General features: G+C 40.6%; 1 protein-coding gene across 3 annotated transcripts in view; it reads right to left on the bottom strand.

The window, feature by feature from the left end:
- ITPR1 (inositol 1,4,5-trisphosphate receptor type 1) overlaps positions 1-25,535 on the bottom strand; it is a 252,648-nt gene that overhangs the window by 218,679 nt on the left and 8,434 nt on the right. For all 3 annotated transcript variants that reach the window (XM_034777902.1, XM_034777903.1, XM_034777904.1), the window contains exons 2-3: positions 15,754-15,861; positions 11,948-12,018 (exon numbers count right to left, since the gene is read on the bottom strand). In XM_034777902.1, the coding sequence (XP_034633793.1) occupies positions 11,948-12,018; positions 15,754-15,845 (163 nt within the window). In that variant the 5' untranslated portion in view covers positions 15,846-15,861. The remainder of the gene's footprint in view (positions 1-11,947; positions 12,019-15,753; positions 15,862-25,535) is intronic.

The raw sequence follows: 25,535 nt of genomic DNA, 5'->3' as shown, positions 1-25,535 counted from the left end.
ATTAGCTAAGTTCTTTCTAACCGAATGTTATTGTAGCGAAGGTCAGATTTTGCACTGAAACTATGGCAACAAAGGCACAGTATTCTTTTGTCTACAAGGTTGGGACTAGGTTTTAACATTACTGTTGCACTTAACAGCTCAACTCTGGATTTTGGCAAGCCTTCCCTCAGTCCTACCTGAACTCTCCTGGACGTTCAGCAAGGAAAAAAAAAGTTTAAATATATTTACAGTACCCATATGATACAAAAAAAAAAAATTAAATGAGTGAGCATTTCAGTTACTTCTTTTTTAGTACCACTAAGGTACTTGTGAAGGCATTTCCCCAACCACGTCACTAATATCAATGAATTTATTCTCTCAGCTTGCCTGTTAAGTAGGGGATTATCCACATTTTTTCAAGATGGAAAATTGAGACAGAGATCGAGTGACTTCCTCCAAGCCACAGAGTGAGTGTCACCAAGACAAGTATCGGGGGTAGCCGTGTTAGTCTGTATCTACAAAAACAACAAGGAGTCTGGTGGCACCTTAAAGACTAACAGATTTATTTGGGCATAAGCTTTCGTGGGTAAAAACCTCACTTCTTCAAGACAGGAACTCAGAAAAAGCAGGCTCTGAGTTCCTGTCTAGTTCTTTAAGCACAAGCCCAGCATTCCTCCCATGTAAAGTTCCAGCAGTGTATATTCATGACCCTTGTATATTCTGATGACGTTTGCTCCATCATTTATAAAACTATATCTGTTTTCATTTATCTAGGTGCAAAACATGAGCCTGTCTAAAATGAAAAACAAACAAACAAAAAAAACCCATAGTTGGCTGAATGCTGCATGTTAACCACAATACTCGGTCCCAGTGCAAATCAATGGGAGAGCTCAACCTGGCCAATCCACACAGCATTCACATTGTATGCCAGGGAGGTCTCATTTTCCCTCCCCCTACCTGTAAACTTTCCTGTGCAAGGAGACATATTAGACAGTAGAGAGTAGAGCCAATTTGTTTCCCATGTACTTTCCCTGACAACACCGTCTTGGTGCTCCTTCTCCAGGAAATATAGCAACACCACTCCGGAGAGTCACTGTTAAGATATTCTACAGACAAGGCAGCCATCCCAGCGAAGTACCCAAGCTCCAATAAGATGGGAAGCAAGGTACTGAATGTCACTCCCATTTCCAGCTGCACGGCAAGTCACCGAGCCAGCTACAGAATGCCAGCCTGCCTTAAGAAACAGGCCAATAGTGAATAAGCTTCCATTTCTTCCCACAGAACAGAATGGGAAAGAAAAGAAAAAAAAAAAAATCAAACTAATAAAAAGTATTTCCCCCCCAAATGCAAAATTCAAGGATTCAAAAAGGTATTGGGAGCTTATAGGAATACCTAGTATTATAATAGTTAATGCTAATAAAAAGACATGTTGCAGAGGACATAAAATCTCATCCGTCAAAGGTCAAATCAGTCTAACTGTTATAAATTAGAGTAAGAGCTTCATGGGAGGCAGATTACCCCACAACTGTTTAGAGAAAGGTTGACGGAAACCACCAATAAAGTATCTGGTGCTAAGAACTGTTAGAGACAGTTTACTGGGCTAGAGGGACTTTGGGGCTAATTCAGTATGAGAATTCCTTGTTTCTTATGTTAAATTCTGCCCTCGAACGGCTGCATTCAAGTCTCATACAAGTTAATTCTCCCTGCATATCTTAGGCAGAATTTAGCTCCTAATATCTATGGAAGTTAGTATATAAACTCTATATTCCAACCACATTTGTATAGACGGGGCAAGTCCTCTCCTCTTCATTGAATGTTAAAACAAGCTGGAGACACTGAACATCATTCATTAGAACAGAATAGATCACGAGTTCTGGCACAGAAGTATCTGAGGGACACCCCTATTCACGTAACAAATATAACTGCAGTGCCTGAGATACTTCTCTGGGGCAACCGCAGTCAAATGTTGTTGTAAAGTTGCAAGCACTGTACTGTTTTTACCTACCATTTCTCTCCACAAAAGCTCAGTCTACTGCATTTCACTGGTGTTTAAAGGAGTCCTTTTTGGCTTTTCCAATATATGTCCAATGCAGCATTTTCACAGTTGGGTGGGTATTAAAAAATGCATTTCTGCTTTAGCTCATGAGACTATACTTTTAGAACCTTTAATTTTGTTCATCACTTAGATGCCAGAGTGATAAGTGCTATATAAAATTCTACCATAGACAGACAGACGGCTTTCATGTTGAGAGTTCAAAATTTCAGGAAGATGGTATGTATTTAAATTACGTATGCTATCAACTGGAATGGTAGAACAAACCACTGCCGTTCTAGTATGGTCTAAAGTGATCAGCATTTTTGAAGATGCAACATCCACTCATAGAATATGCTCCATGAGCGCTTCCTTTCACAGTCTAAGGCCTTTTTGGCACATCACCTAATTGGCAAGTTGCAAAAAAGTGCAAAAGTCTTAAGCACCTAAATTTGTCATTATTTAGTATAACGCAGGGCTTTGGAGCAGAGCCCGGAGCTGGAGCGTGGATCAGTAGGTTTTATGCCCGGAGCCGGAGCGGAGCAATTCAAAAATTTGATTGCTCCAAATCCCTGGATAACGTTTTCCCCCAGTCATGTGAACAGAATTCCATTCTTAAAAAGTTTCTTGGTTTAATAAGAGACCACGACATCAGCAGAGATGTCGTGAAGGACTAAGAGACAGCATTAAAATGTTATAAGTCAGACAGGTAAGAAAAATCCAGTGTAATAAGCAGGTGTTTATGACTTCACCCTGTTTAATCTTCAGATACTCAATCAGCACATCTCAATCTAACCCATGAATTTCAAAACTGAAATGGAACCACATTGCCAATATCCAAAACCACCATGCTGACCATGAGAAGAGTACTTTCCAAAAGTTACAGTACAGTAAATCTGACTGAAATCATTTCTGCATACTCCACGCATAAAGTTTGTGCTACTAGTTTAATTTGTTAATTCACCGTCACCAAAATATGTTTGAGCCACTACCAGATAAATTTAAATTGAAAGAAAAAAAAAAATCCCATGCGAGTTCTAGATACCCGGATAATTAATATGAACATTCAAACAATAACCCTCTCTACTCCCCATCATTCCATGAACAATCCTCTGCCAAACTCCTATCAAAACAGATGCTCTTTGCAGCATAGCCAGATAGATAATCACCAAATGCAGGCTATTTTGGAGCAAAAGGTCATATACAGCAACCCAAACTGCTCTGATTACTCTCATCAGAGTGATGGTAGGGAGGAGAGAATCTATGCATACATATACACAAGAACTGAAATTTTCCAAAACTCTTTTTAGATGAAGCTAAACAGATATCAAATGGCCCACATTTTTGAGGACAGGTATACTACACTTGAACTAAAAGGCGAGTTCATTGTAGCTCTTAATTCTGAGCTATGAACAAGTCAGCGACAAAAATATTCAGCATTCCAATATATGGGAATATACAGTCAAAAAACGTGCGGAAGTGCTATAGTTTATGGAGTTATGCAACCTGTGTACATGGTGTGACTTGGTTCACATTAAACAAAGCATTTGGGTGCAAACTTTTGAGTCCTGGTGGCAAGTGTGAAATGCGCATCCTTAAGAATCCTCAGCTCTGTATTAAAAAGATATATATCGATCTAACTGAATGTGGAGCATAACTTAAGAGAATCCCATCAAGACAGCCAGCATATATACTAGAAATTCTCTCTACTATCCAGCTTCATTTCAAATACACACTCTAGTTACAAAGATTGAGATGTTCAACATTAGCCTTAACACTACTAGATAAGCACAATAAAATGCTTCATGACACCATTACTCAGAAACAACATGGATTAGGATCCAAAGAAGAAACAGAATTTCAACTTCTCATCTTCTGCTTCGCTATGAGGGCATTTTAACTCTAAGAGAGATACCGGCTTATTCCTTGAATGTTTTGCCAAAAAGAAGCGTTGCCCAGCAACAGCTAAAACAATGTTCTGTGAAGGAGGTGGCAGCTAGATAAATTAACCCAACAAGCACATTTTTTTCTTCACTATACTGCAATGGAGTTATTACAAACTATTCAGTCCATTTGAGGTTGCAATAGGATCTATGTCCTGAATAAATATATTTGAGCAATAGAGGGAGGCTACTTGGCAAGCCCTGACGTCTTCCATCATGTTAACATACAGGTTTACTGCACTGCTAAATTCTGATGGGAAACAAACAAGCCTATAAAAAAAGACTGCAAAAGCACATTAAGTCTGTACAGTATGAGCCAGGGGTTAAGCCACAAGACTGGCAAGATCCTACACCCAGGTTTTGCTACCAGCTCTGCTACCCACTGCCTGTGTGACCTTGGCCAAGTCACTTAGCCTCTCAGTGCCTCCCTTTCCTCCTCATCTGTAAAACAGACATTCACCTCTCAGAATCATGCAAGTTCCAAGCATTATTACTTTCAGCCCTCTATCACCAATAAGAGATTCAACTGGAATTATTTCATATGTTCTGCACAAACCTGTGTATATAAAAAGGTGTCATGGAAGAGTCTACAACAGGGGTCGGCAGCCTTTCAGAAGTGGTGTGCCGAGTCTTCATTTATTCACTCTAATTTAAGGTTTTGCAAGTAATACATTTTAACGTTTTTAGAACATCTCTTTCTATAAAAGTCTATAATGTATAACTAAACTATTGTTGTATGTAAAGTAAATAAGGTTTTTAAAATGTTTAAGAAGCTTCATTTAAAATTAAAATAAAATGCAGAGCCCCCCAGACCAGTGGCCAGAACCCGGGCAGTGTGAGTGCCACTGAAAATCAGTTCATGTGCCACCTTCGGCACGCATGCCATAGGTTGCCTAACCCTGGTCTACAATGAGAGTCACAATCTTATTCAAACAGCCTTGATAGCATGAATAAAATGTGATCCCAGCTTTTTAAAAAAAAAAACATCTTTTTGAGCTGAGCTCCCCCTTTGAGTTACAATTTTTGGTTGTGCTCACTCCCCACCCCCCAAGACAAAAAGAGGTGAGTCAGGGGGTGGAGGTAGTACTCCCTGCCCGAGCCCTGCTGCGCTGAACCCTGAGCCCCATCATGGCCTGGCATCGCTGCTCGCCACCCTCCCTCTGGGGGAGGTACGACCCACAGTTTGAAAACCTCTGGCCTAAGTGGATAGTTTTTACTATCCAAAAATAGCACGGATTACTGATTTGGCTTATGTTTTAAGAATTGTGAAACTAGGATTTTATTGCTGCAGATGTCATTTGTACCGAGACTATATTCAAGCTAGGTAAATAAAATGCTGTTTCTTAAAGATTTTGTTGTAGATGTCATGGGGAAAAACAAAGACACCCTAGCGAATCTAATCTTAAAGTCTCAGAATGTTTTTCAAGCATACAAGCCGTTCTGCTGTAGGATTTTTGCTTAACTGAAGCAGAAAATGCCACTATGAAGGGCAATACCACTTATTAGACTGGGGAGGGGGGAAATCATATATAAGATGTTGAGTAGTTTTTATATTAAGTCTCACTGCCGTAGAACTGCTGTCTAACACCAACTTATGGCCACTCGTCAACTGCTTCTGCAATAAACAACAACAAAAATATCAGTCTTCTAGCAGTCTTTCCACTTCATTTTTTGTAGGTGAAGGATGTAAAGGTGTGCCAGCGTTCAAAACATGAAATAACTCTTGGCACCCAAACAGACAGTGACTTTGGACCAAAACAACTGAACTAACAACCTTCCTCAAAGCTCTGGGAAGCACATGAGCTTCTTGCATCAGACACGAATTTCCATCTGATACTTTAATTTATCGCAGCAGCATACTAAAGCTTCTTATCCTTTTCTTCGGAGCCCAGCAATATTCTGTCTCAGCCCACATCTCAGAAACTTCAGCTCTTATTTCATCCCCTCTTTCCACTGCACCAACTATATCAGCCTGATATCTCAATCTCCTCTCCATTGCTCTCCCAACAAAACCAGCCCTGAGGCCCTCAAAATGGTACCTTTACAAATTTACTTCTGACCACAGTAACTCAAAAGCTTAAATAAATTTTCTTCTCCCACTCTGATCTCCCCCTTGGGATGGAATTCCTTCTGTATCATGGGTCACCAAGGCACCATGCTTATCCAGTTCTTCCTCAAACTCATCTCTTTAATGTTTAATAAGGAATCAATCATTAGCGGGCAAAATAATCCAAGAACTATCCCTCTTCTCAGCTACACAGAGAATCCTTCAAAAAAGGTAATTAGTTCTAAGGGACATTTTCATGTAGTGAGTGTGGTATTAGTGCTTAATGATACTTATGAGGTATTTATTATAAAAAGACTTGTGTGAAGTATCAGAGGGGTAGCCGTGTTAGTCTGAATCTGTAAAAAGCAACAGAGGGTCCTGTGGCACCTTTGAGACTAACAGAAGTACTGGGAGCATAAGCTTTCGTGGGTAAGAACCTCACTTCTTCAGATGCAAGACTTGCATCCCAGTACTTCTGTTAGTCTCAAAGGTGCCACAGGACCCTCTGTTGCTTTTTGTGTGAAGTAGTTACACCAGCAAACAGATTATACATGTAACTGAACCATTACTCACATCAAAAGCAGAATATATTCTAAAAGTTGTGAAGTAAAAGCTATGTATCAGGGTATCAAAGGTAAAGTCGCCATGTCGACAGTGGAGCTTTCAGAGCACACTACATGCGACTAATTGTCATCTACGCAACAAGACTTTTTAATCTTGAAATACTGAAATCTAAGTGAAAGCAAAAGGGCCAAATTCTGCCATTGGAAATATATGCATGCATTTTCCCTTGAATTCTATGAGTCATGCATGCATATCCAAGCAGAGAATTTGGCCGTAGGCATCTCTTTACCACTACTTTTAATGCAGCAGTAAAAATAGCTTTGTAAGTTTACCTCTGACCACAGAAGCTCAAGCAGGTTTCTGCACTTCTTATAAAGAGCATCAGCCATCAAAGTGAAATCCACAGTCATGTTTCTGACATCTCCCATTGAGAAGGTGAATTTTAAGTATTAACGGACATCTGCACAGCTGAAAGCACAGCTCATTTGAAAGCAGATTCTCACACAAAGATGTAAAGGAGCTTACAACATGTAAACATTTTCTGTTCGTGAAGACATGCTATCAGCTAAATCACTGGCCTTTGATTACCTGGGCTCCTACTCTAATGGAAACCTAGAATGTAATTAACCACATTCACTTACTTCTAGCAAGGCTTTCTGAATGCCCCCACAAGTCAAGCTAAAAATCAGACTTCGGCATCTTCATAATCTCTTCTTTTAAGTCTCATGGAGAGCAGGCCTCATTACAGCCTACTGGATCCCACCTAATGCTATGCTCCAGCAAATACCATGTGAAATCACGATCACACATTCAATTACAACACAGAATACAGAATATACATTGCTCATTTTATATTATTTTTATTATTTGCACTGTAAAAAAAAAAAAAAAACAACAAGTTTTGTTTTAGCAATTGGCTGAACAAGAAGTAGGACTGAGTGGACTTGTAGTCTATAAAGTTTTACATTGTTTTGTTTTTGAGTGCAGTTATGTAAAAAAAGAATCTACATTTTTAAGTTGCACTTTCACAGTAAAGAGATTGCACTACGGTATTTGTATGAGGTGAATTGAAAAAGACTACTTTTGTTTTTCTTTTTTTACAGTGCTAACATTTGTAACAAAAATAATATAAAGTGAGCACTCTACATTTCGCTTTCTGCATCGTAATTGAAATCAATATATTTGGATAGTAGGAAAAGCATCCAAAATATTTAGAATACATTTAAATTGGTATTCTATTACTGTTTAACAGTGCAATTAAAACTGCGATTAAGAACGATTAATTGTTTTAAATCGTTTGACAGCCCTAGTTTTAGAACATGTGAGAGACCAGAGACCTTGTTGGGAACTGGACACAGCCCATAGATTAAGGGTATCTGTGCTATCTACCTGTTTTAGTCCCAATGCTATCCAGAGTGATTTTGCAATATTTTAGCTGGAGGGAAAAGCTTGAGGACAAAGGTTATGTTTACGTGATTTGCACCTCAGGCAGACATATTCACACTAACTGTAGTCTAGCTAGCTCATTAAAAATAGCCATAAGGGTGCCACGGAGCAGTCTTCAGTGCCAGCCGCACAAGCGAGTACATATCAGCGGGATGGGGGGTGGCAAGCAGGCTTGTGCAGTCCACTCCGCAGAGTCCTCACAGCTATTTTTTAGTGAGGTAGGTAGAGTACAGCCAGCACGGATATGTCTAAGTGAACTGCCACTCGTACCAACGGCTGAAACATAGACATAGGTGGTCACCCTAAGACCCTCTCAATGCCAATTGGCAGCGGGCCCGTTGTTCTGTGAATTTCCATCAGACCGGACACACTTATAACACATAGTATTTAGGTGTAATCTGTAAGGAGTGCCCTATCAAATGAAAACTGGTGACACACTGGTCAAAAATATCATGGTGTGATGCAAGTACAGACAGCATGCACAGAATTAGGTGTGTGTGCTGGAAATATGTTCCTAAAGTGTGTTTTGGAGGCAGACTTTATAAACACATTTGTCCTAGACAAAGCAGTGTTGATTTGCAAGTATCTATAGCGTAAATGGAGCACAGGAATGTCAGAGACGATGGGCAGTTCATTTGCATCGGAGGTAAACATCAGTTATCAGGAGGATGAACACACTGCATGGCATCAGCACCCCGGAGAACACCATATGTTGAGCCCCAGGGGGTCAGCGTGACTCTTGAGACAAAGACAATGAACCTTGGAGAATATAAAGGCGAAGCAAAAGGGCATCTTGTGATCCATCACTAAGGGAACAAAGAGGTCAACACTCTTTGCATCTATGAATGGTGGATCCCCAACTATGTAAGGTGGTGACGCTGAAAAGTAACTGGAGGTGAGAAAACTGTTTTAGACAAAGCTTGACGCCTGCTAAGGTTAGATGTAGTCGCTTAGAAGCATGTTATACTTCTGTTTTATTTGTAATCAGTTTCTATTATCTCTGCATAGTATCACTTTGAATTTATTCTTGCTTTATTATAAATCCACCTCAGTGCTATTCTATTAAGTGAAGCGTGCACCCTTGGCTGAGCCAGCAGGCTGGTGTGTATTCTGTCTCTCTGGAGACAATGGACTTGGTATTTCTGTGGGCGCCCAGTGACAAGTCTGGATGCTGCAGGGGAACACTTCGGGAGAGTTCAGGAACTGAAGTACACCAAGAGTTAACCTGCAAGGCAAAGTTAGGATTGGCAGAGTCCTGAGGAGTTTGTTGGGCTGGCTAATGGATTGGAGCATCAGGCAGCTGAAGTACAGTTTAGCAGCAGCAAATCTCTCTCACTGAGGCAGAGGGGTAACAAGGCAGCTTACAGTTCAGGATGCTCTGAGAAAGCATCACAGGGTCCTAAGCCTCAAGTTTGACCAGCCTAAACTCTGGGACCACATGGTGCCACTCGAGCAGAGTTCAGGAGAGCTTTTCTTTAGAGATGTTAATATATATCAAATCATCTGCTATTTAAAGAACCTGTAAGCTTAAGTGGTGTCTGTGTCTCTTCAGCCAAAGTTCCTCCTGTTGTGCAACTACAGCCCTTGGTTTGCTGTTGCCCTCCACTCAAGAGGAGGTTGACTTTCCTCTAGTGTCTGTGTACAGCGTAGGCTGTGATGTATCGGTGTCCCTTGTGCTGGGATGCTCACTCTTGTCATTAAGACACTGGACTGACACTCAGGAGACCTGGATTGAACTCCTGGCTCTGCCATCGAATTCTTGAATGACTGCAGGCAAGTCACTTACTCTCTCTGTGCCTCTATTTACAATCTATACATGAGGAAATACTTCCCTACCGCTCAGAAGGCAGTGAAGTCAACCTGAAATGCTCCAGTGTAGTGGTGATGGAGGCCATATAAAAATACATAGGCAAAGAGGTGTTACACACTTTTAAGATCTTTTTGGGGAATTAACGTATAAAGAATATTGTGCTAAGGTTTTATACCTTCCACTGCCGTTAACTGTTAAAGGAAAGAACACATAGGCTTCCCCGTGAAGTCTTTGGTGAAATTGCTTCCACACAGGTTGAAACGGTTGTCAGATTATTCGTTTCTCCTCTAATAATTTACAAGCAACCTCCAAACATACTGTTTTATATGTTGGACAAAATGTGTGATAGCTACTTGTACCTACCTGTAGTCGCTAAGCTACGTGAGTGATAATTATGTCTTTTTCTATTCTTCCTCTCACCTTTCCTGGCTCTTCCTAGTCAAGTCAGTTCTTTTTCCTCCTTAGTCTTTTATGCTAAGATCAAAATTTGTTTAGCGTCATATATTCCAGTTCATGAGACAACATCCAGAACAGCAGCATTCCACTTTCCTTGGCTAATTTAACATTGAGTGCTAAAACTACTCTAGACCACTTCTTCAGCATAGTCAATGCATTGCATATAAGTACACCAATTAGCCATTTAGTATTAAAGCACCCAGGGGAAAAAAAAAAAAAAAAAAAAAAAAAAAGAGCACTTTACAGTGATTTAACAGCAATAACCCATTTATCCCAATTCCCTTTTTCAAGGCTGTTTTTAATCTATGTGATCTCATCAGTGTTCTGAATTGTGAGGGAGGAAAAACTGCAGCCGGTCATAAAAGTCAGACAGCAATGGAGAGGGTACATAACTTTTCAAAGGAGCTGACCACCTGCAGCTCTCAGATTTTCAATGGGATTGTTGGCACTCCACACGTCTCAAAAAATGTCATTCCAGACCTAAAGAAACAGGGTAGCAAACACAAATTGAAGGTAGTGTGCTGCAGGATACACCCAATGAAGAGAGGGCAAACATTTTACACACCCACTCTTTAACCAGCTTGCTCATTTTCTGTTTGTTAGCAAGGGTTAGGAGGCAATACAAGATAAATGAATCTTTTATTCAGTTTCTTTGAACTTCAGGCACTAAAAATGAGTGGGGCACAGAGAAGGAATTTAAGAAACTAACTGAGAAGGGACCCACATTAATTTCTTCCCTTCCCATTCAAAAATTAGTTTAACAAGGAGAAGTCACTATGGTCTTCTTTTGCCACTGCCTATCTAAGATCTGAAAGAGAAAGGCTTTTACTCCAAGCCTATCTTTCTTAGGGTTAATTTCATGGTGCGGGGCAGGAGGGCAAATTTAAACTTATTAGTACTTGGTGAGGTCAAAACAGGAGCGGTTGTGTCGAACCAGGTTCACTCCCTTTCATTTTCTTTCCTAGGCTTACTTTCTGTCATTTTCAGTTTCTGTCTGTCCAATACTAAACCTATTTATGCTCTCTGTATGTCATAAAGGAGCCAAATTAAATATGGAGAAAAGGAAATGAAACAAACCTGTTTGCATCCTGTTTGCCCCGATAAGAAAACCAGCCTAAACTAAACACACCCAAAATGTGTTCTTAAACCTATGCAAGCCAACTATTTGTGAAATAGTTGCTCAATACATAAAACAGCAATGTGCCTCCACACCACGAAAGACATTGGGACTAAGTTTAAGTCATTGCCAGTGGAAAAGACAGGTTCACAGGAAGATGCTAAATCACCTACAGAAGGCCACTAGCTCAAAGAGTCTAAAACATGACATATGCAGCCATCGTTCTGAACCAGAGATAGGGGATCTTTAAATTATTAGGGTAATAAGTACACCAAGACCCCATTGTGCCAGGCGCTGCACAAACACAGAACAAAAGACAGTCCCTGCCCCAGAGAGAGCTTACAGTCTAAGTATAAGACAAGAGGCAGCAGGTAGACACAGACAGAGGGAGGAGTACAAGGAAACTATGAGACAATATTAGTCAGCATGATAGGCAGGGGGTACCAGCCCACCAGCAACCTAACACTTACCAAGTTCGTTTGCAGACATCACAGCAAAGGTGAGTTTTAAGGAGAGATTTGAAAGAGGATCGTAAGTAAACTTATAACCTTACCTCTGAATTTTTTGGGTGGGTTATTAAGATCACCTGCTTCCGGCTGCACAACACATCTATCGTCCACAAGGCTGCAAAGAAATGAGCAACTCAGGTAAGACGTTTTTGTTTGCAACTGCTACTTCCTAGGTACCAGACACAAAGTGGGTTGCTTTCAATACTCAATCCTGCTGGCCACTTCAACGGAGGACAGACAATTCCCAGAAACCAACTCATGCCAAATCTTTCTATGAAGCATGCAGCTAATTTGTTTGTGTTGTCCAGAACCACACTGCTGGACAGGTGGGACAATTATTAAGTTATCACTCCTGCTCACTGCATCTTCCTCATGTCCCCTCCTGGGGAAACATACAGACTGGTCCATATTCTAATTAGATGAGCAAAGACTATACAGCAAATGTCACTTCTTGGACAGATACCACTATATGAGAATATGTAATGAACCTGTCCCCATTAAAGGGCAACAAACTAGGGAAAAAATGATGAATGCATCAGATCACTTATTACCCCCAGTGAAGCCTCAGTGTCCAAAAAGCCAGGAACAAACTATATTAGCATAGGGAAAACACACTCCCGAAAGAGAGAGGAAGGCATAATTGATGCATCCTTGCTTACCAGTCATCAAAAGGTAAAGGTTTCACCTTGGAGCCAGATAGCCAAATATACATCACTGAAAAGAACCGCCAGGGTCAGGTCAAAATTGGCTTAATTATGGAGGAGTGGGAGGTTTTTTTTGTTTGTTTCTTAAATAGCACAGTGAAGGTTGGTACCAACAAAAGATCAATCTAACCTCCTCCTGCTTTACCAGGAAGGGGGTAGAATTGGATAACTGCACCTGTAAGGCGTTCCATCAGAGAGTTCCAACAGAGAGCTTCTTCTCTGAGCGTGTACTGGCAAAGACATGGGGGCGTGTCTACTCCCAGGGAACGAAGGAAACAAGGTAAGTATATTGCTGTAACCTGTCACAAGTCTTAAGCCTTGGACATTTTTTAGACCATCTGGAAGTATATTTTTGCTGAACACCTCTATTTTTCATATACAATGAAGACATCTCAGTAAACAAATATTTTAAAGTATCTAGTTTGACCTTCTCGGCTCAAATTAAGACCTTTCCACTGACCTGTCAAAGAGGCTTTCAACATGTGCATAAAGCACAGTTCTCCCCAATGTCCTGAAGGTTTGGAACACTCCAGTCTCATATAGTAACAGCTGGGAAAGACAGCTTGAGATCTAGAATATGAGAACTGTTCTTTGCAGAGACTGGTTACATACAGGAAATGTCTTTGAGACAACAATTATGGAAAATCGTGAAGTGCATAGAAAATTAATTGATTCAGAGGTGTTTACATGGACTTAAGAGAAGGTGAACTTCCTATCTATACTATGGTAGATTATCAAAATAAAGAAAATAATTTTCTAGTGTGTGCAACACACAAGATGAGATTTATATACATAATAAAATAGTAATTAGAATAATCAGAACACTGAATTTGGAAAATAGCAAAAAGGAAGTTCTGATTAAGCAGTGAAGACACGTCACAGGAATATTAAACAAGAACATCCTTCAAAGATAGATTTACTTGGATGGAACAGCATCAGGATTTATAACAGTATTTGTTTTCCATCCTTCATTAACTGTATGCATAAGCCATCACACACAGCATAACTTGGAGTTTTGATAGCCTGATATCATAACAACTAAGTACGATTACATTGATTTTTTTCCTGAGTTGCTTTAATTTTCTTCAGGTCAAAACAGTAAGTGAACTATGGGACAAAGATAATTTGACTATGAAGGGATATTAAGATGCTAATGAATTTCATGTTTTACACAGCAATTGGGATTTCTATTTCAAATCTGGCTCAGAGTACACATGACCATTTTACAGTACAATTACCTTAAAATATTGTGAATGAATTTGAAGCCATGGTGAAAAATAGCTGCCCTCAAAACCATAGCCAGTTGTTTATTGTGCACTGTATTTAATTAAAATGTACTGTCAAATCAACTTCCTGCTTTGTTTTTTTTTAAATGTTGTTTACTCTTCGGGTTACCTTAACAATAAAATAGTTAAATATATTTTTCAATTAACTTCACCAATGTTCAGCAAGTAGTATTTGGCCAGATATACAGCTGGTCGAATGCTGCAAAGAGTATGAATCATATTTGAGGAGTACCTGGGAAATCTGTCAAATACGTTCGCCAAATACTATTCGACCAACCCTACTTACTACATGCTTTGCTTTTATCATACCTTCTTTCCCTTCTGGCAGCATCCCATATTTTCTTCTTTTTCCTATAATAGATCACGGTGCTTCTTCAGTGCCTGCTTCTTTCTCTCCCACTAATGTCCCTTTCCCCCCTCAGTTGCATTCTCTACATCCTAGATTTTCCTAACTCCTTTCTTCTGAGTCCTTCCCACTGCCGGATCTTCCTCCCCATAACGTATTTATCTTTTCTGTCTTTTCAGTCATCTCCCTCCAAGAGATGATTCCATGCACCCACTCATCCCCATACCTACTCAGAAAGTTTAGCAACTATTCCAGAACCCTAACAGTTTGAGGACTAAATCTACAAGTTTGTCTGGGGCAACATCCAGGTAAGATGCCAACCATCACTAGCTGCTGGGAAGTGGGGAGAGGATATGCTGTCCCTTTCCCCTGCTTAGAAGCTCTCTCTCTTACATACATCTGGACAGTAGGAACTGAATTAATTTGCAGCCACTATCACTGCCTCACCCACCCCCACGCCCCAATGACTGCTGGAAGGGAGAAGCAGTGTGTCTCTCTAGCCCTCATCCCACCAACCTTCCTGACCGTTACTTTACCATGGCAACCAGGAAGCTAAATGAGCAGTAAACTGTCTACCAGTTACTCTGCCCTACCTCAGCATTCTGACTGCTGTGAGGAGAAGGTATCTGCTGTTACCCCTCTCCCAGCCTTCACTGCTTTGTCCAGTGAATAGCTCCAGTGCCAGTCTCTGATGTGAAGAGCTGTCCCCAAGCAGCAGTAGAGTGAAATTAAACAGGTTTGTGTCATTTTTTTAGTCAAAGCTTAGATTCTCCTGGAGTTGACGACACTCACCAGGGGAAAGCTTCCTTGCCCTAGAAGAGTGGCTACCTAATGCTTGTTGATTAAGGAAGCAGCCTGGACTGGTTTCTGAAAAGACTCACTGAATGGGTACTCTACCAGGAAGCCTGTAGTATGGTGTTTGTCAGGGTGGACAAAGAAAGTGCACCAAGCAACAGAAGCAAACAAGTCAGGGCTATCGCCCAGCAGCAAAAAAAGTAAAATACCCTTGAGTTGGAGAAGCATGATGTTGTTTACATGAGAAATCTTAGGCACGTCGGAAGAGGTAGGACCAGTCATTAGTGGTAAGTACTGGTACAGATGCGATTTGACCTACTCTTTTCTTTTAAAATGTCTACCTAAGCTGCCTTCCATCCTCCATCAGCAGATTATGCCAAGGGGCCTGCTCCTTCCCAAGCAAGAAGCACACTTCCTTCCTCACATCCCTCCCCCCGTAACTTAACCGTGGCAAGCTGTTTGCCCATTCCACGGTAAAACCATACTATTTCCATTCCTATCCCCTCCGTCCTCTCAAGTGATAACTTTCTATCTGCTATATTGCTTTGGGCTATTTTCAAAACATGACAAGTCTTTACAGAAGACTCCCCCAACTTATTCTATTATGTATGGGTGCAGGAAATACCCATATCCATTAGACTCAGGATTACTAGCTCAGCCTTGTCAGTCTTCTGCACACCTAAGGACTTCTTTCAACGGAAGAGAACAGCTTCCCTTACCCCAAGGTGCTGATAAATCCATTCGTTGAGCCCTCTGCATATAGAGAGCAAATGTCTCCAATATGAAGGAAGCTTGACATCTTGTCAGACATTTCCGGCTTGTTGGCCCTAGGAAAAAAAGAGAGGGAAAAGGAGTGTTAGTGTATTTACTAGGTAGAAGAATTCCCTGAGTAAGAGCCCCATAGACAACAAGCCAAAAAACTAACAAAAATTCAAAGAGTGAACACTTGATGCAATTCCAAGAAAGTGCTGACTTTAAAGTGATAAAAGCATTAAAAAAAAAAAAAAAAATACACGAGTCTAGTCACCATCTGGCCAGCTGAACAACTCTTTGATCTGGAGATTGATGTATTGGAGACAGGAAGTTTGGACTGTAGTTTCTACCGATAGAAGAGTATTTTCCAGCCCATGCTGCAGTGAAAACTTAGATAGGTACCTCAGGGCAAAGACAACTTGAGCTCCACAGTGTCCCATTCAATGATTTTTGTTTACCCAGTTTATCATACAGATGTTCACTTAAAAGATTCCATTCCAGGCACATTCTCATCAGGTGGAGAATGGGGTTCAAGAAAAAGGAAGAAAGGAGCAGATCCCCTTAATTTAAGGCATTTTACTTACAGTATTGTTCTAAACCAGGAAAGATTTCTCTGTGTAAGCCAGTTGTGCTAGTTCCAGATCAGACTTAGTGCATTCAGGAGCAATTTGAAAGTGCCCTGGGATATAATGAAATGATGGTCACAGGAATTTTAAATGTAAAAGTATTAGCATGGTTTGTAAGTATTTTTGTCAGCTCCATCACTATATGAAGTAGCTACCATCTTAACAGAAATACAATATTAATGAAGAGATGTGGGAAACGTTATTGTAGATGTTTGGCAGCAGATTCTCCATGCAACAACCTAAAGATTCCAGTTGTGGTTTTCCAGGAGTCTAAGTGATTAAACAGACTTTAAAATATACAGTTAACATGGAAGTCAACCCCCTATGAAATGAAATTCAATTCTGTGCAAAAGTGCCAAAACAATCATAATCATGTTTGAGACACAGTCACTCAGTGTTGCTGACGCTCACCATTTTAATCCCAAGTCTCAGATAACTGGTATTTTCTTCTTAAAGCCCAGACTCCTGGATTCATGCCATTATGTGAGAGTCTGAGCTGTTACTTTCAAAAAATGAAGGCACATTTCAAACCCTCGTGGCATAGGTGCTGGAAGGTGCAGGAGGTGCTGCTGCACTCCCTATCTTGAAGTGGTTTCCATCGTATACAGGGTTTTTACAGTTTGGTTCAGTGGCCCTCGGCACCCCCACTATACAAATTGTTCCAGCACCACTGCCTCACAGTCACAGAAAAGAGTTTCAAAGTTCCAAAACCAGAAGGCAAATAAAAAGAATTCTGAATTTAATATTTGTTCAGATCTCATGAATTTTAGCCAGCCTGACAGTTGTTGGGTGGTGCCTGACTCATGGTTTTTCAACAGTTGGGTCATTCTTGGATTAGTACCCTGAACGACAGATTTCAGAAAGAAGGTAGTAACAGAGCTCTGCTGATTTGTATGCCCTTGGAACCTAATCCTGCACTCTGGAACGCATAATGGAGCTGTGCCAAAGTAAGGTGCTCAGGGTTGAGCCCTTAGTTTTAAAAGGACAAATAAAAATACTCCCAACCCTCGCTAACCGGCAGTATTGTTCTTGAGAACTGACATGTAAGCGTCACAGTAAAGTGGTCCTCCATCAGGAGGGAGAATTAAATAGCAGGAAATTATACTTATTACAGAGCACAGCCTTGACATTGTGAGTGGGATAAGCATTCCCATTTCATTGAACATTAACTTGTTTACTGCCAGAGGTAGGGTTCAAGCGTATTAAGTAAAGTCTGGGCTCAGCAAGCACAGAGTTAGGAACATTTGTGGAGGGGGTGGGGGGGCGGGATTAGCAACTGCTAGGCATAATATGAATCTAGACTGCGTTTTGTCTCCTAAAACACTGTAACCAACTATCCCTTTACCATGCTCCAAACCAAGATTCTTGTGCCTTGAAGATACATTGTGATTTGCAGAATTAAAAATCCAAGTCAAGCACAGCTAAAATCAAGGGGCCAAGTTCATAACTGATGTAAATTATTCAACTCCTCAGAAGTCAATAAAGCTATGCCTGCTTATGGCAGCAGTGTGCTGGCTAAAGGCTCCTTCATCAACATTAACTCATACAGCCACAGTGTATACCTGATGCATAGTCCATTCTTGTTTCTCTTCGCAGATGTGGAGCTTAATATTTTGAGGTTTTAAAACATATGCCCGAAAACATACATGATATGCAGAATTGTTAGATGGAATGTACTGTTTCAATTAGCTATAAATAAGATGTTTTTAAAATACTGAAGTGAATCACTGATTTTAAACTGAAATTCAAAATGGAGTATATGAACTCTGACTTTGAACTCCATCTTTGAAAGGGGACTTGTTTACCACAAAGACTCTAGCTCAAACCAGTCAGAACTGGTTTTTCCCGCCAGTGTTCCATCACCTCAGAAGCGTTCCATCACCTCAGAACTCTTCCCGCCAAAAAGGCTATATAAGGACTTGTTCAGCGCCTGCGCGGGGCTGTCCATTCCAGCAACAGCTCGTACAGGGTCGGGTCTTCGCAGAGCTCCAGAGCTGAGATCGAAGAACAACAACATCTATCCCGCAGTGTTTTGAGGAAGAGGAGTCCTGTCATCGTCATTCCTATATCCTGCATTTCCTGGTGTCCATCATCCCAGAGGGTCTCCTCGCCAGCAACGAGAACCATCAGTCATCTGGACTCCACAGTGTTCCTCCTCAAGGACTCTAAATCAGTCCAAGAGTTGTAGGTCCTGGGCATCACGCCTGTACGTGACATCTGCTGCATCAGAGCAATAGGAGAAAGGTTTCCGTGTTGGGGTATTGTTTATTGTTTTGTAGAATCCCACGGGAGGGTTTATGAGCCTGAGCTCCAAGCTCTTAGAGTCAGTCACTGATTCACTGTTTTACTGATTCGTGGTTTTGCCGTTTTACTGTGTTATTCTTGTATCCCCCCCCCCCCTTCTTCCCAGTTTTCTGTACCTTTATTTGCACCATATTATCTTGTCTTCTCTTTATTTTATTCTATTTCATGGGTAGCTAAATCCACCGGTGACAGACACGGAAGGGAGCCGAGTCTGTGCTTCTGAGAAAAACGGCTTTCCCTGTTATATCTTCCCTCTACCATCTCTCTAGTATTTTCTTTGAAGCGTTACCTTCTTCCCCTTGAGGTAACAGAGTGGTTAAGTGAGCTTCAGTAGAAATATTATCTTTCCCTTTTCCTCGGTTGGATTTCAACTGCACACTTCAGCATTATGACAAGATTTCCAGATCTGGGTTCCTGAAGTCAGGCTCCCCAGTCCCTATGTAGGCACACACACATACACCCGGGCACGTACAATGAGGACCACTTTACATTTACTGAGCAAAACACTGAAGTCAGTGGGAGCTGCAGATACTCAGCACTACTGGGGGGGGAGGAGGGAAATCCAGCCACGTATTTCAGTCCTTAAATATCGATTTAGTAGCCTGACTTTATGAAATCAGGGTTGAAAAAAAACGTAGCCTTACTATATTGTAGCTTTTGAGTACACACACACACACTAAAATTTTCAGTTATAAAAAAAACAAAACAAAAAAAACACACATGTCCAGAGAAGAAGGACTTGGGTAGGAGGAACTGGATAACACAGGACGTGAACTACTCTTCCCACAGCAGTGCACTAGTTATCTCCCTAGGGAAGAGGCCTCTAAGATCATTTTACTTTAGAAAAGGCATCAATGTTCATCACAGCTGTACGCTGGAGAATGTAGAGGTCAAAACTACTGACTTCCAATAGAGACGTCAAGAATGTCTCTTTCTCGGGCATCCAGAATATGAAAAATTGAAATTCCAGATGCTCTGTCCAAAGCCAGGCTTAAGAACAGGACAGTAACTTTCAAACATACCTCTGGTATTATTCAGTCTACCATATCAAAGAGTTTACATGTTTAAGGAAACTCAAATTTAACCAGATTTACCCTTGACAAAAGTAATTTATAACCCTGGAGAGGATTCAGGGAGTCTCTATTATGAATAGACCTTTATCATCCATCACTTCACTGAAGCTTTCATGATCTTTGCAAACTAAATAACAAAGTCTTCACACCAGCCCAAATTTAACAGTGCAGGATCAGACCCTCCCTATCACTAAGGGGGAGAAGGTAGAAGCTGATGGAATTGAACACTGTCTACTTATGTTACACTCTTGTATAACTAAGGACTACCAAACAACATGTATGACACTGAACTTAAACATGTGCTCACAATTTTTTAGATTGGACAGTACTCAGGAACATGCTGAACTGGCAGGTGGAATGATGGACTAAATTATCCAACAAGCCTTCCCATATCTAAGATTTACAGGTAATGAAAATAATTACTGAGTGAGTTTAGTTTGCTTCCAGCTAGTTAGTTTCCTGATCTGACAGAGGCTTATGAACACCTACAAAAAACAAGCATCTCCTGACTGATTAGGCATTTGTATTTCAACAAGGCTGAAAATGATTAGCTACCAGGAAATGAGCTTTCCCCCTCCCCCTTGCATCAAGGAGCACAAACTTACATTTGGATTCACTGGACATAGGGCTTGTCAATTAAAAAAAAGAAAAAAAAAAAAAGCCCTGAAGCTTTTGGTCTGTTGTTTTGAATCATGTCTTTGGTATTCAGCTGTATTTTATTTATGTTGGGGTATTTTGGGTCAAAACATAAAGCCAAGATTCCCAAAGCACAGATAGGAACTTTGGGTGTCCAACTTAAAGGGGCCTTGATTTTCAGAAAGCGATGAGCATCCACCCACTGAGTAAAGCCTCTTTAAACTGTCTCAAATCAGGCACCCAGAAGTTGTGGCACTTAATCAATAATTGCTTTTGGAAGTCTTGGCCCAGATTCATGTCACACTTAGGCCACACTGACAAACAGGAAGGTTTCCCTCTTGTGGCCAACATGTCCAATGTCTCAGGTGTCCAGTCTCCAAGTCCACAAGAAAACCCTTCCTCATCACATATAAACGGAATAGTTCCAGATGCATACTAGACATCATAAAATCTGATATTTGTACAGTTCTATAAGGGGGGAGGAACTCCTGCACACATGAACAGTAACTAGTGTTTATGGTTAAAAGTATAAATGCTTTTCAATTCAAAAAGCAATTAGGCTACTGTAAACAGAACAACTGCTTGGCAATTTGTTTATTTTAGATATGCAAGTGCCAACTGAGTAATTAGCTAATGCTGTACACAAAAACTAGTAAAAAAAACAAAACAAAAACAAAAAACTTCTCCTGAGAACAAGCAGAATCAGAGTCTTTTAACAGTGATCCTCCCGCCCCATCACCACCACCACACAAAATTTTGGATAAGAGAAATGAAAAAAAAAAAGTTACCTGAAGACATCAGAAAAAGAACATGGGAGGCGCCAGGTCATGAAACAATGTATTCCTCCCCATGTTTAAGTTGAAGATTAAAACAAAGATTCTTTCTGGGTGCAGCTACTGGATTTCAATAATGAAACCCAATCATAAGGAGATACCAGCAGTTTGGCAGTTATAACATTCAGAGCCCTGAGCTATGTTGACAGCACCAAAAGCCCAGAAGGAGCAAACATGATAATAAGGTACAAACAAAAATCCCATTTCCTCTGAACCTGCATTGACAGGCTTAACTCAAGATGGAAGCAACAACTGCAGCATCAATATGGAACTTAAAAAATAAACACACTCTTTTCCTCCTAATCATAAGCATCCAATTTAGAGATAAATATTATATTTGGGCTGGGAGAAAGGAAGTTTTAAAGATGAACGTTCTAATTTTTAAAAGTTAGGCATGAAGCATGGACTGTTAGGTAGAATATTTTTTTCGACACACACATCCTTAAAAATATGAAAAGGTTAAACTTTTTTTTCAAAAAGAATTCCTTAGCAACATTTGACTTTTGCCAATGTAAGTTCTAGTGTAGACATGGCCTAACTTTTTCCCCTCAGGAGTGTGGGGAAAAAACAAAACAACAAAAACACCCTCTGGCCAACATAGCTCCCGCTGCTCATTGAGCTGTTTTTATTATGCTGGCAGGAGAGCTCTCTCCCGTTGGCATAGAGTGTTCACATAGCTGCATTTACAGCGGCACAAGCATAGTCATGACCTTAAATGTTATTAAAGTTATCAATTCAATTAAAGATTTGGACCTAAAAACTTTAAATAGGTTTTATTTGAAACGTGTATTGTTCATCAGGCAAGAATTAAGTTTCACTCTCTCTGAGAAGTTGCCTTGAAATAATTAAAAGCAGAAACCTGTTTCAGCCTCATGAGAATTCCAAAGCACTGGTTTGCAGGTCATTTTGCAGTTCTATGGCATTATTGTTCTAAGATAATGGACTTGAAAATACCAGTTAGCTGAATCCAGACAGTGAATTAATCTGTACAGGAACTCCCTGTTCTGGAAGTTTCAGTTTGCCCTTCTACCTGTCCCCTATAGGATACATAGCTGAACATCAGCCTGTAATGCAAGGTGTAGGACCAGGGAGCAGAGTGTGCTACATTCTTACTGAGCGCTGGGATAGTTACGGGACTGAAACCTTCATTTGTCAAAAAACAGGCTCTTAACAGTGGCGGAAAACTTCCTTGCAATTATTTGTCCAAACTTTTATCATCAAAGAGATGCACGGAGCATTTTCAACTGCTTATGCAAATATTGCCGATTACCTTGTGCATACTGACACTATAGCCTGGCCTTTCTATACAAAGCTTAGAAAAACTGTAAAATTCAGACATAGAAATGATCATCCTGAACACAAGGTTCTGCAAACAGGGTTAAACATTTAACTCTTGCATTGCCAATACCACCTTTATAACCTTGTGCAACTAAAGGATGAAGCTCCGCCATGATCCCACTGGCTTCAATGAGAGGTCTCATATGAAGGAGGACTGGACCTAAACATAGGATTCAAAGCAAATCATAGCCCCTTGACCTCAAAAGACTGTAGCAAATTTAGTATAAATCTGATACTTTGTAATTCAAACTATGCATGTTAAGACGCTTTCACCCATCTTCCTATGCAAGTGCAATTCCCAACAACAATTGAACTAGAACAAACAATACAGTGTGTGGGGCAAAAATGACAAGTATCTGCTACCTTAACGAGATGTCGGGCATTTCACAGTATTTTACAGATACCTAATCTCTCATGTTTACCTTGCGTAGTATTTTAAATACCTGAACCTACATCTAAAAATCCTTTTCATAAAAATAAATAAAATCAAATAAGCCTCTTTGGTGGTGGTTTTATTTTCAGAAATTGGGTTGGGTGGGGGGGGGGAGGAGGAAGAGAAAAAACACAGGAGTCCTAATCTTTGAAAGGAGACAGTTCCAGCAATGTTTGTTTTGTTTTGAGCTAAAAAGCTACTTGCTGTGCCTTGCATGCCAGTGATCCTTTCATTTCGCTATTATGATAATTGAGCAATAGAGAGCACATCGAAAGTAAATAGAAATTGGCAATTTTAGTTGCATCATTGCTGAAATAGGGGAAGCACTTCACTGAGCGTTTTTGCTGTCTTTTTCACTACTTACACAGTTTAACTAGATAAGATTAGAGTCCTAAACTATACTTAACTGCGTAGACTTTATTCCATTAGACAGGCCAAGTAATCTGGAGTGGAAGTTCATGTTTTACCTTAGTTTCTGATGAAAGAAAGTTTGAGTTTCCATTGGGGAAAAGCAAAGCAAAGTGAAAAATAGCTATAGCATTAAAATCACCCAACATCTAAAGGATGGATCATTGTCTGTGCCCAGAATCCTATAACTTTGCAATGATGAGGCTATAACTCGGACCAAAGCAGCACCCAGGGCCTGATTCAAAGCCCAAAGTCAAAAGGAGTCTATTGACCTCTGTGATATCACCTTTGGAGGAGTCCCCAACATTCTGAATCAGTCCCTACGGCACATCTAGTTGTTCTGAAATGGACACTGAGACCTGACGTTTCTCATCTTTGTTCTGAAAAGGTTGGTTCCTTCGCTCCCTCCCTGGCCAGGGGCTGTGAGGAAGAGATTAGTAAGAATTCCATTCTGCATTGAAAACAGCTAAGGAAAGGAGGGGTAAGGAAGAGGAGGGAGTGCTTATTCACCAGGCTTTTTTTTAAATTAACGACTCTTTTGGGGGTTGCAGAATTCAAAAAAAAGCGTTTCATGTATAAGCTCCAGGTCTGGCACATGTGAAAACATTTTGTTCTTAAAGTTCAAAGATGCTTCACACACACGTATGCATTCTACATGGAAAGATTAAATGTGCAGAGCTCACAGTAACACAATGTAAGCTGATACCTCTTGACTGTCAATTATTTCCATGCATTGAGCAGCCATCCATAGCCTCTTGACTTGACTGGCACTCAAAGTCCACATTAGAGTAAATTTTTGCACTAGCTCAAATACAAGCTCTCTTGGTAATATACGCAGAGCTGGCAGCATAGGGATCCAACATACCTGCGGGGTTAGGTCCTGCCACTGTCTCTTACACACTTTCAAAGGGCATTAGAAGGGGCTAAGGAGTACTGTCAGCTTTTCCGATAAGGCTTTGTACTGCAGAATCAGACATGTAGATATTTGAGTGATTACACATTAAAGGGTATCAACACCGGATAACTAACTATCTAGTGTATGATTTCATCTTCCGCCTACTGCAATCATCTCTGTCCAGGAGTCTGCTGACTGCAGAACAATTGCCATTTGGCAAGGCAGCTTGTGAGAAAGAGACAACACAGTGCACCTTCAGTAATCAAAACTTTTTTCTCCCCTTATTATTTGTACTGAAGTAGGGGACTATCCTGAAAAACTTGCAATCTAACCCAGCAAGACAGAGGATGTGAAGGGAAACAAAGGCACAGAGAAGGGATATGACTTGCTCAAGGTCACAGAGCAAGTCGGTGTCAGAGCCAAGATTAAAAAGCCAGGTCTCCTGATTCCCAGCCCAGTGCCCTGAGCTCTAGATCACACTGCTTGACTTCTTTCATTAAGATAAAAAAGTGTCCTTGAGGGCTTGTCTACACCACTCAGCTTTTAGCGACAAGGCTGTGTCGACACAGCCTTGTCGCTAAAAGTCAGCGGGTATAAACGCTCTTTGTCAGTACTTTGTTGGCACTTTTGCCGACAAAATACTTCCAGACCTGCGAGTGGCGTTAGCTTTGTCGGCAGACAAAGCCCCGTTCACACTGCCACTTGCATCAACAAAACTTTTGTCTTTTATCGGAGGGGCTTTTTTAAATACCCGTGAAAGACAAAAGTTTTGTCCACAACTTCACAGTGTAGATATACCTTCAGACTGAAGCCTGTCAGTCAGCAGCTCGGTCTCACCCTTTTCTTGAAGCAAAGAAATTAAAAGCAAGAATCCAAGTTGATACAGGGGTATGGCATTGGCAGGTATTTTTCATGCATAAAAGTGAGGAAGTTCCAGTATGCTGAATTCATGTAGTTTGTCACTTAAATATAATTGAATATTATACTTTACCGACGATATCATACAGATGCTCAAGTTCTTTACAAAAAGAGATGAGACATTTAATCATCTTACCGACGTAAACCCAAATAAGTCATTAACACTGACAAGAAAACCTCAGCTACACCCTTTCCTTTTCTTTATCTGCACCCCTTTCTTGGTTTGCCAAGCCCAGCCTAGTCAGAAGGGATGTACAACATGTCAAACAGCAATGTGGATTATC

Source organism: Trachemys scripta, chromosome 7 (genome assembly GCF_013100865.1).
Source record: "Trachemys scripta elegans isolate TJP31775 chromosome 7, CAS_Tse_1.0, whole genome shotgun sequence".
Taxonomy (NCBI): Eukaryota; Metazoa; Chordata; order Testudines; family Emydidae; genus Trachemys; species Trachemys scripta.
The sequence above is the reverse complement of the archived record's forward strand: the minus strand, read 5'-3'. Positions and strand labels throughout refer to the sequence as shown.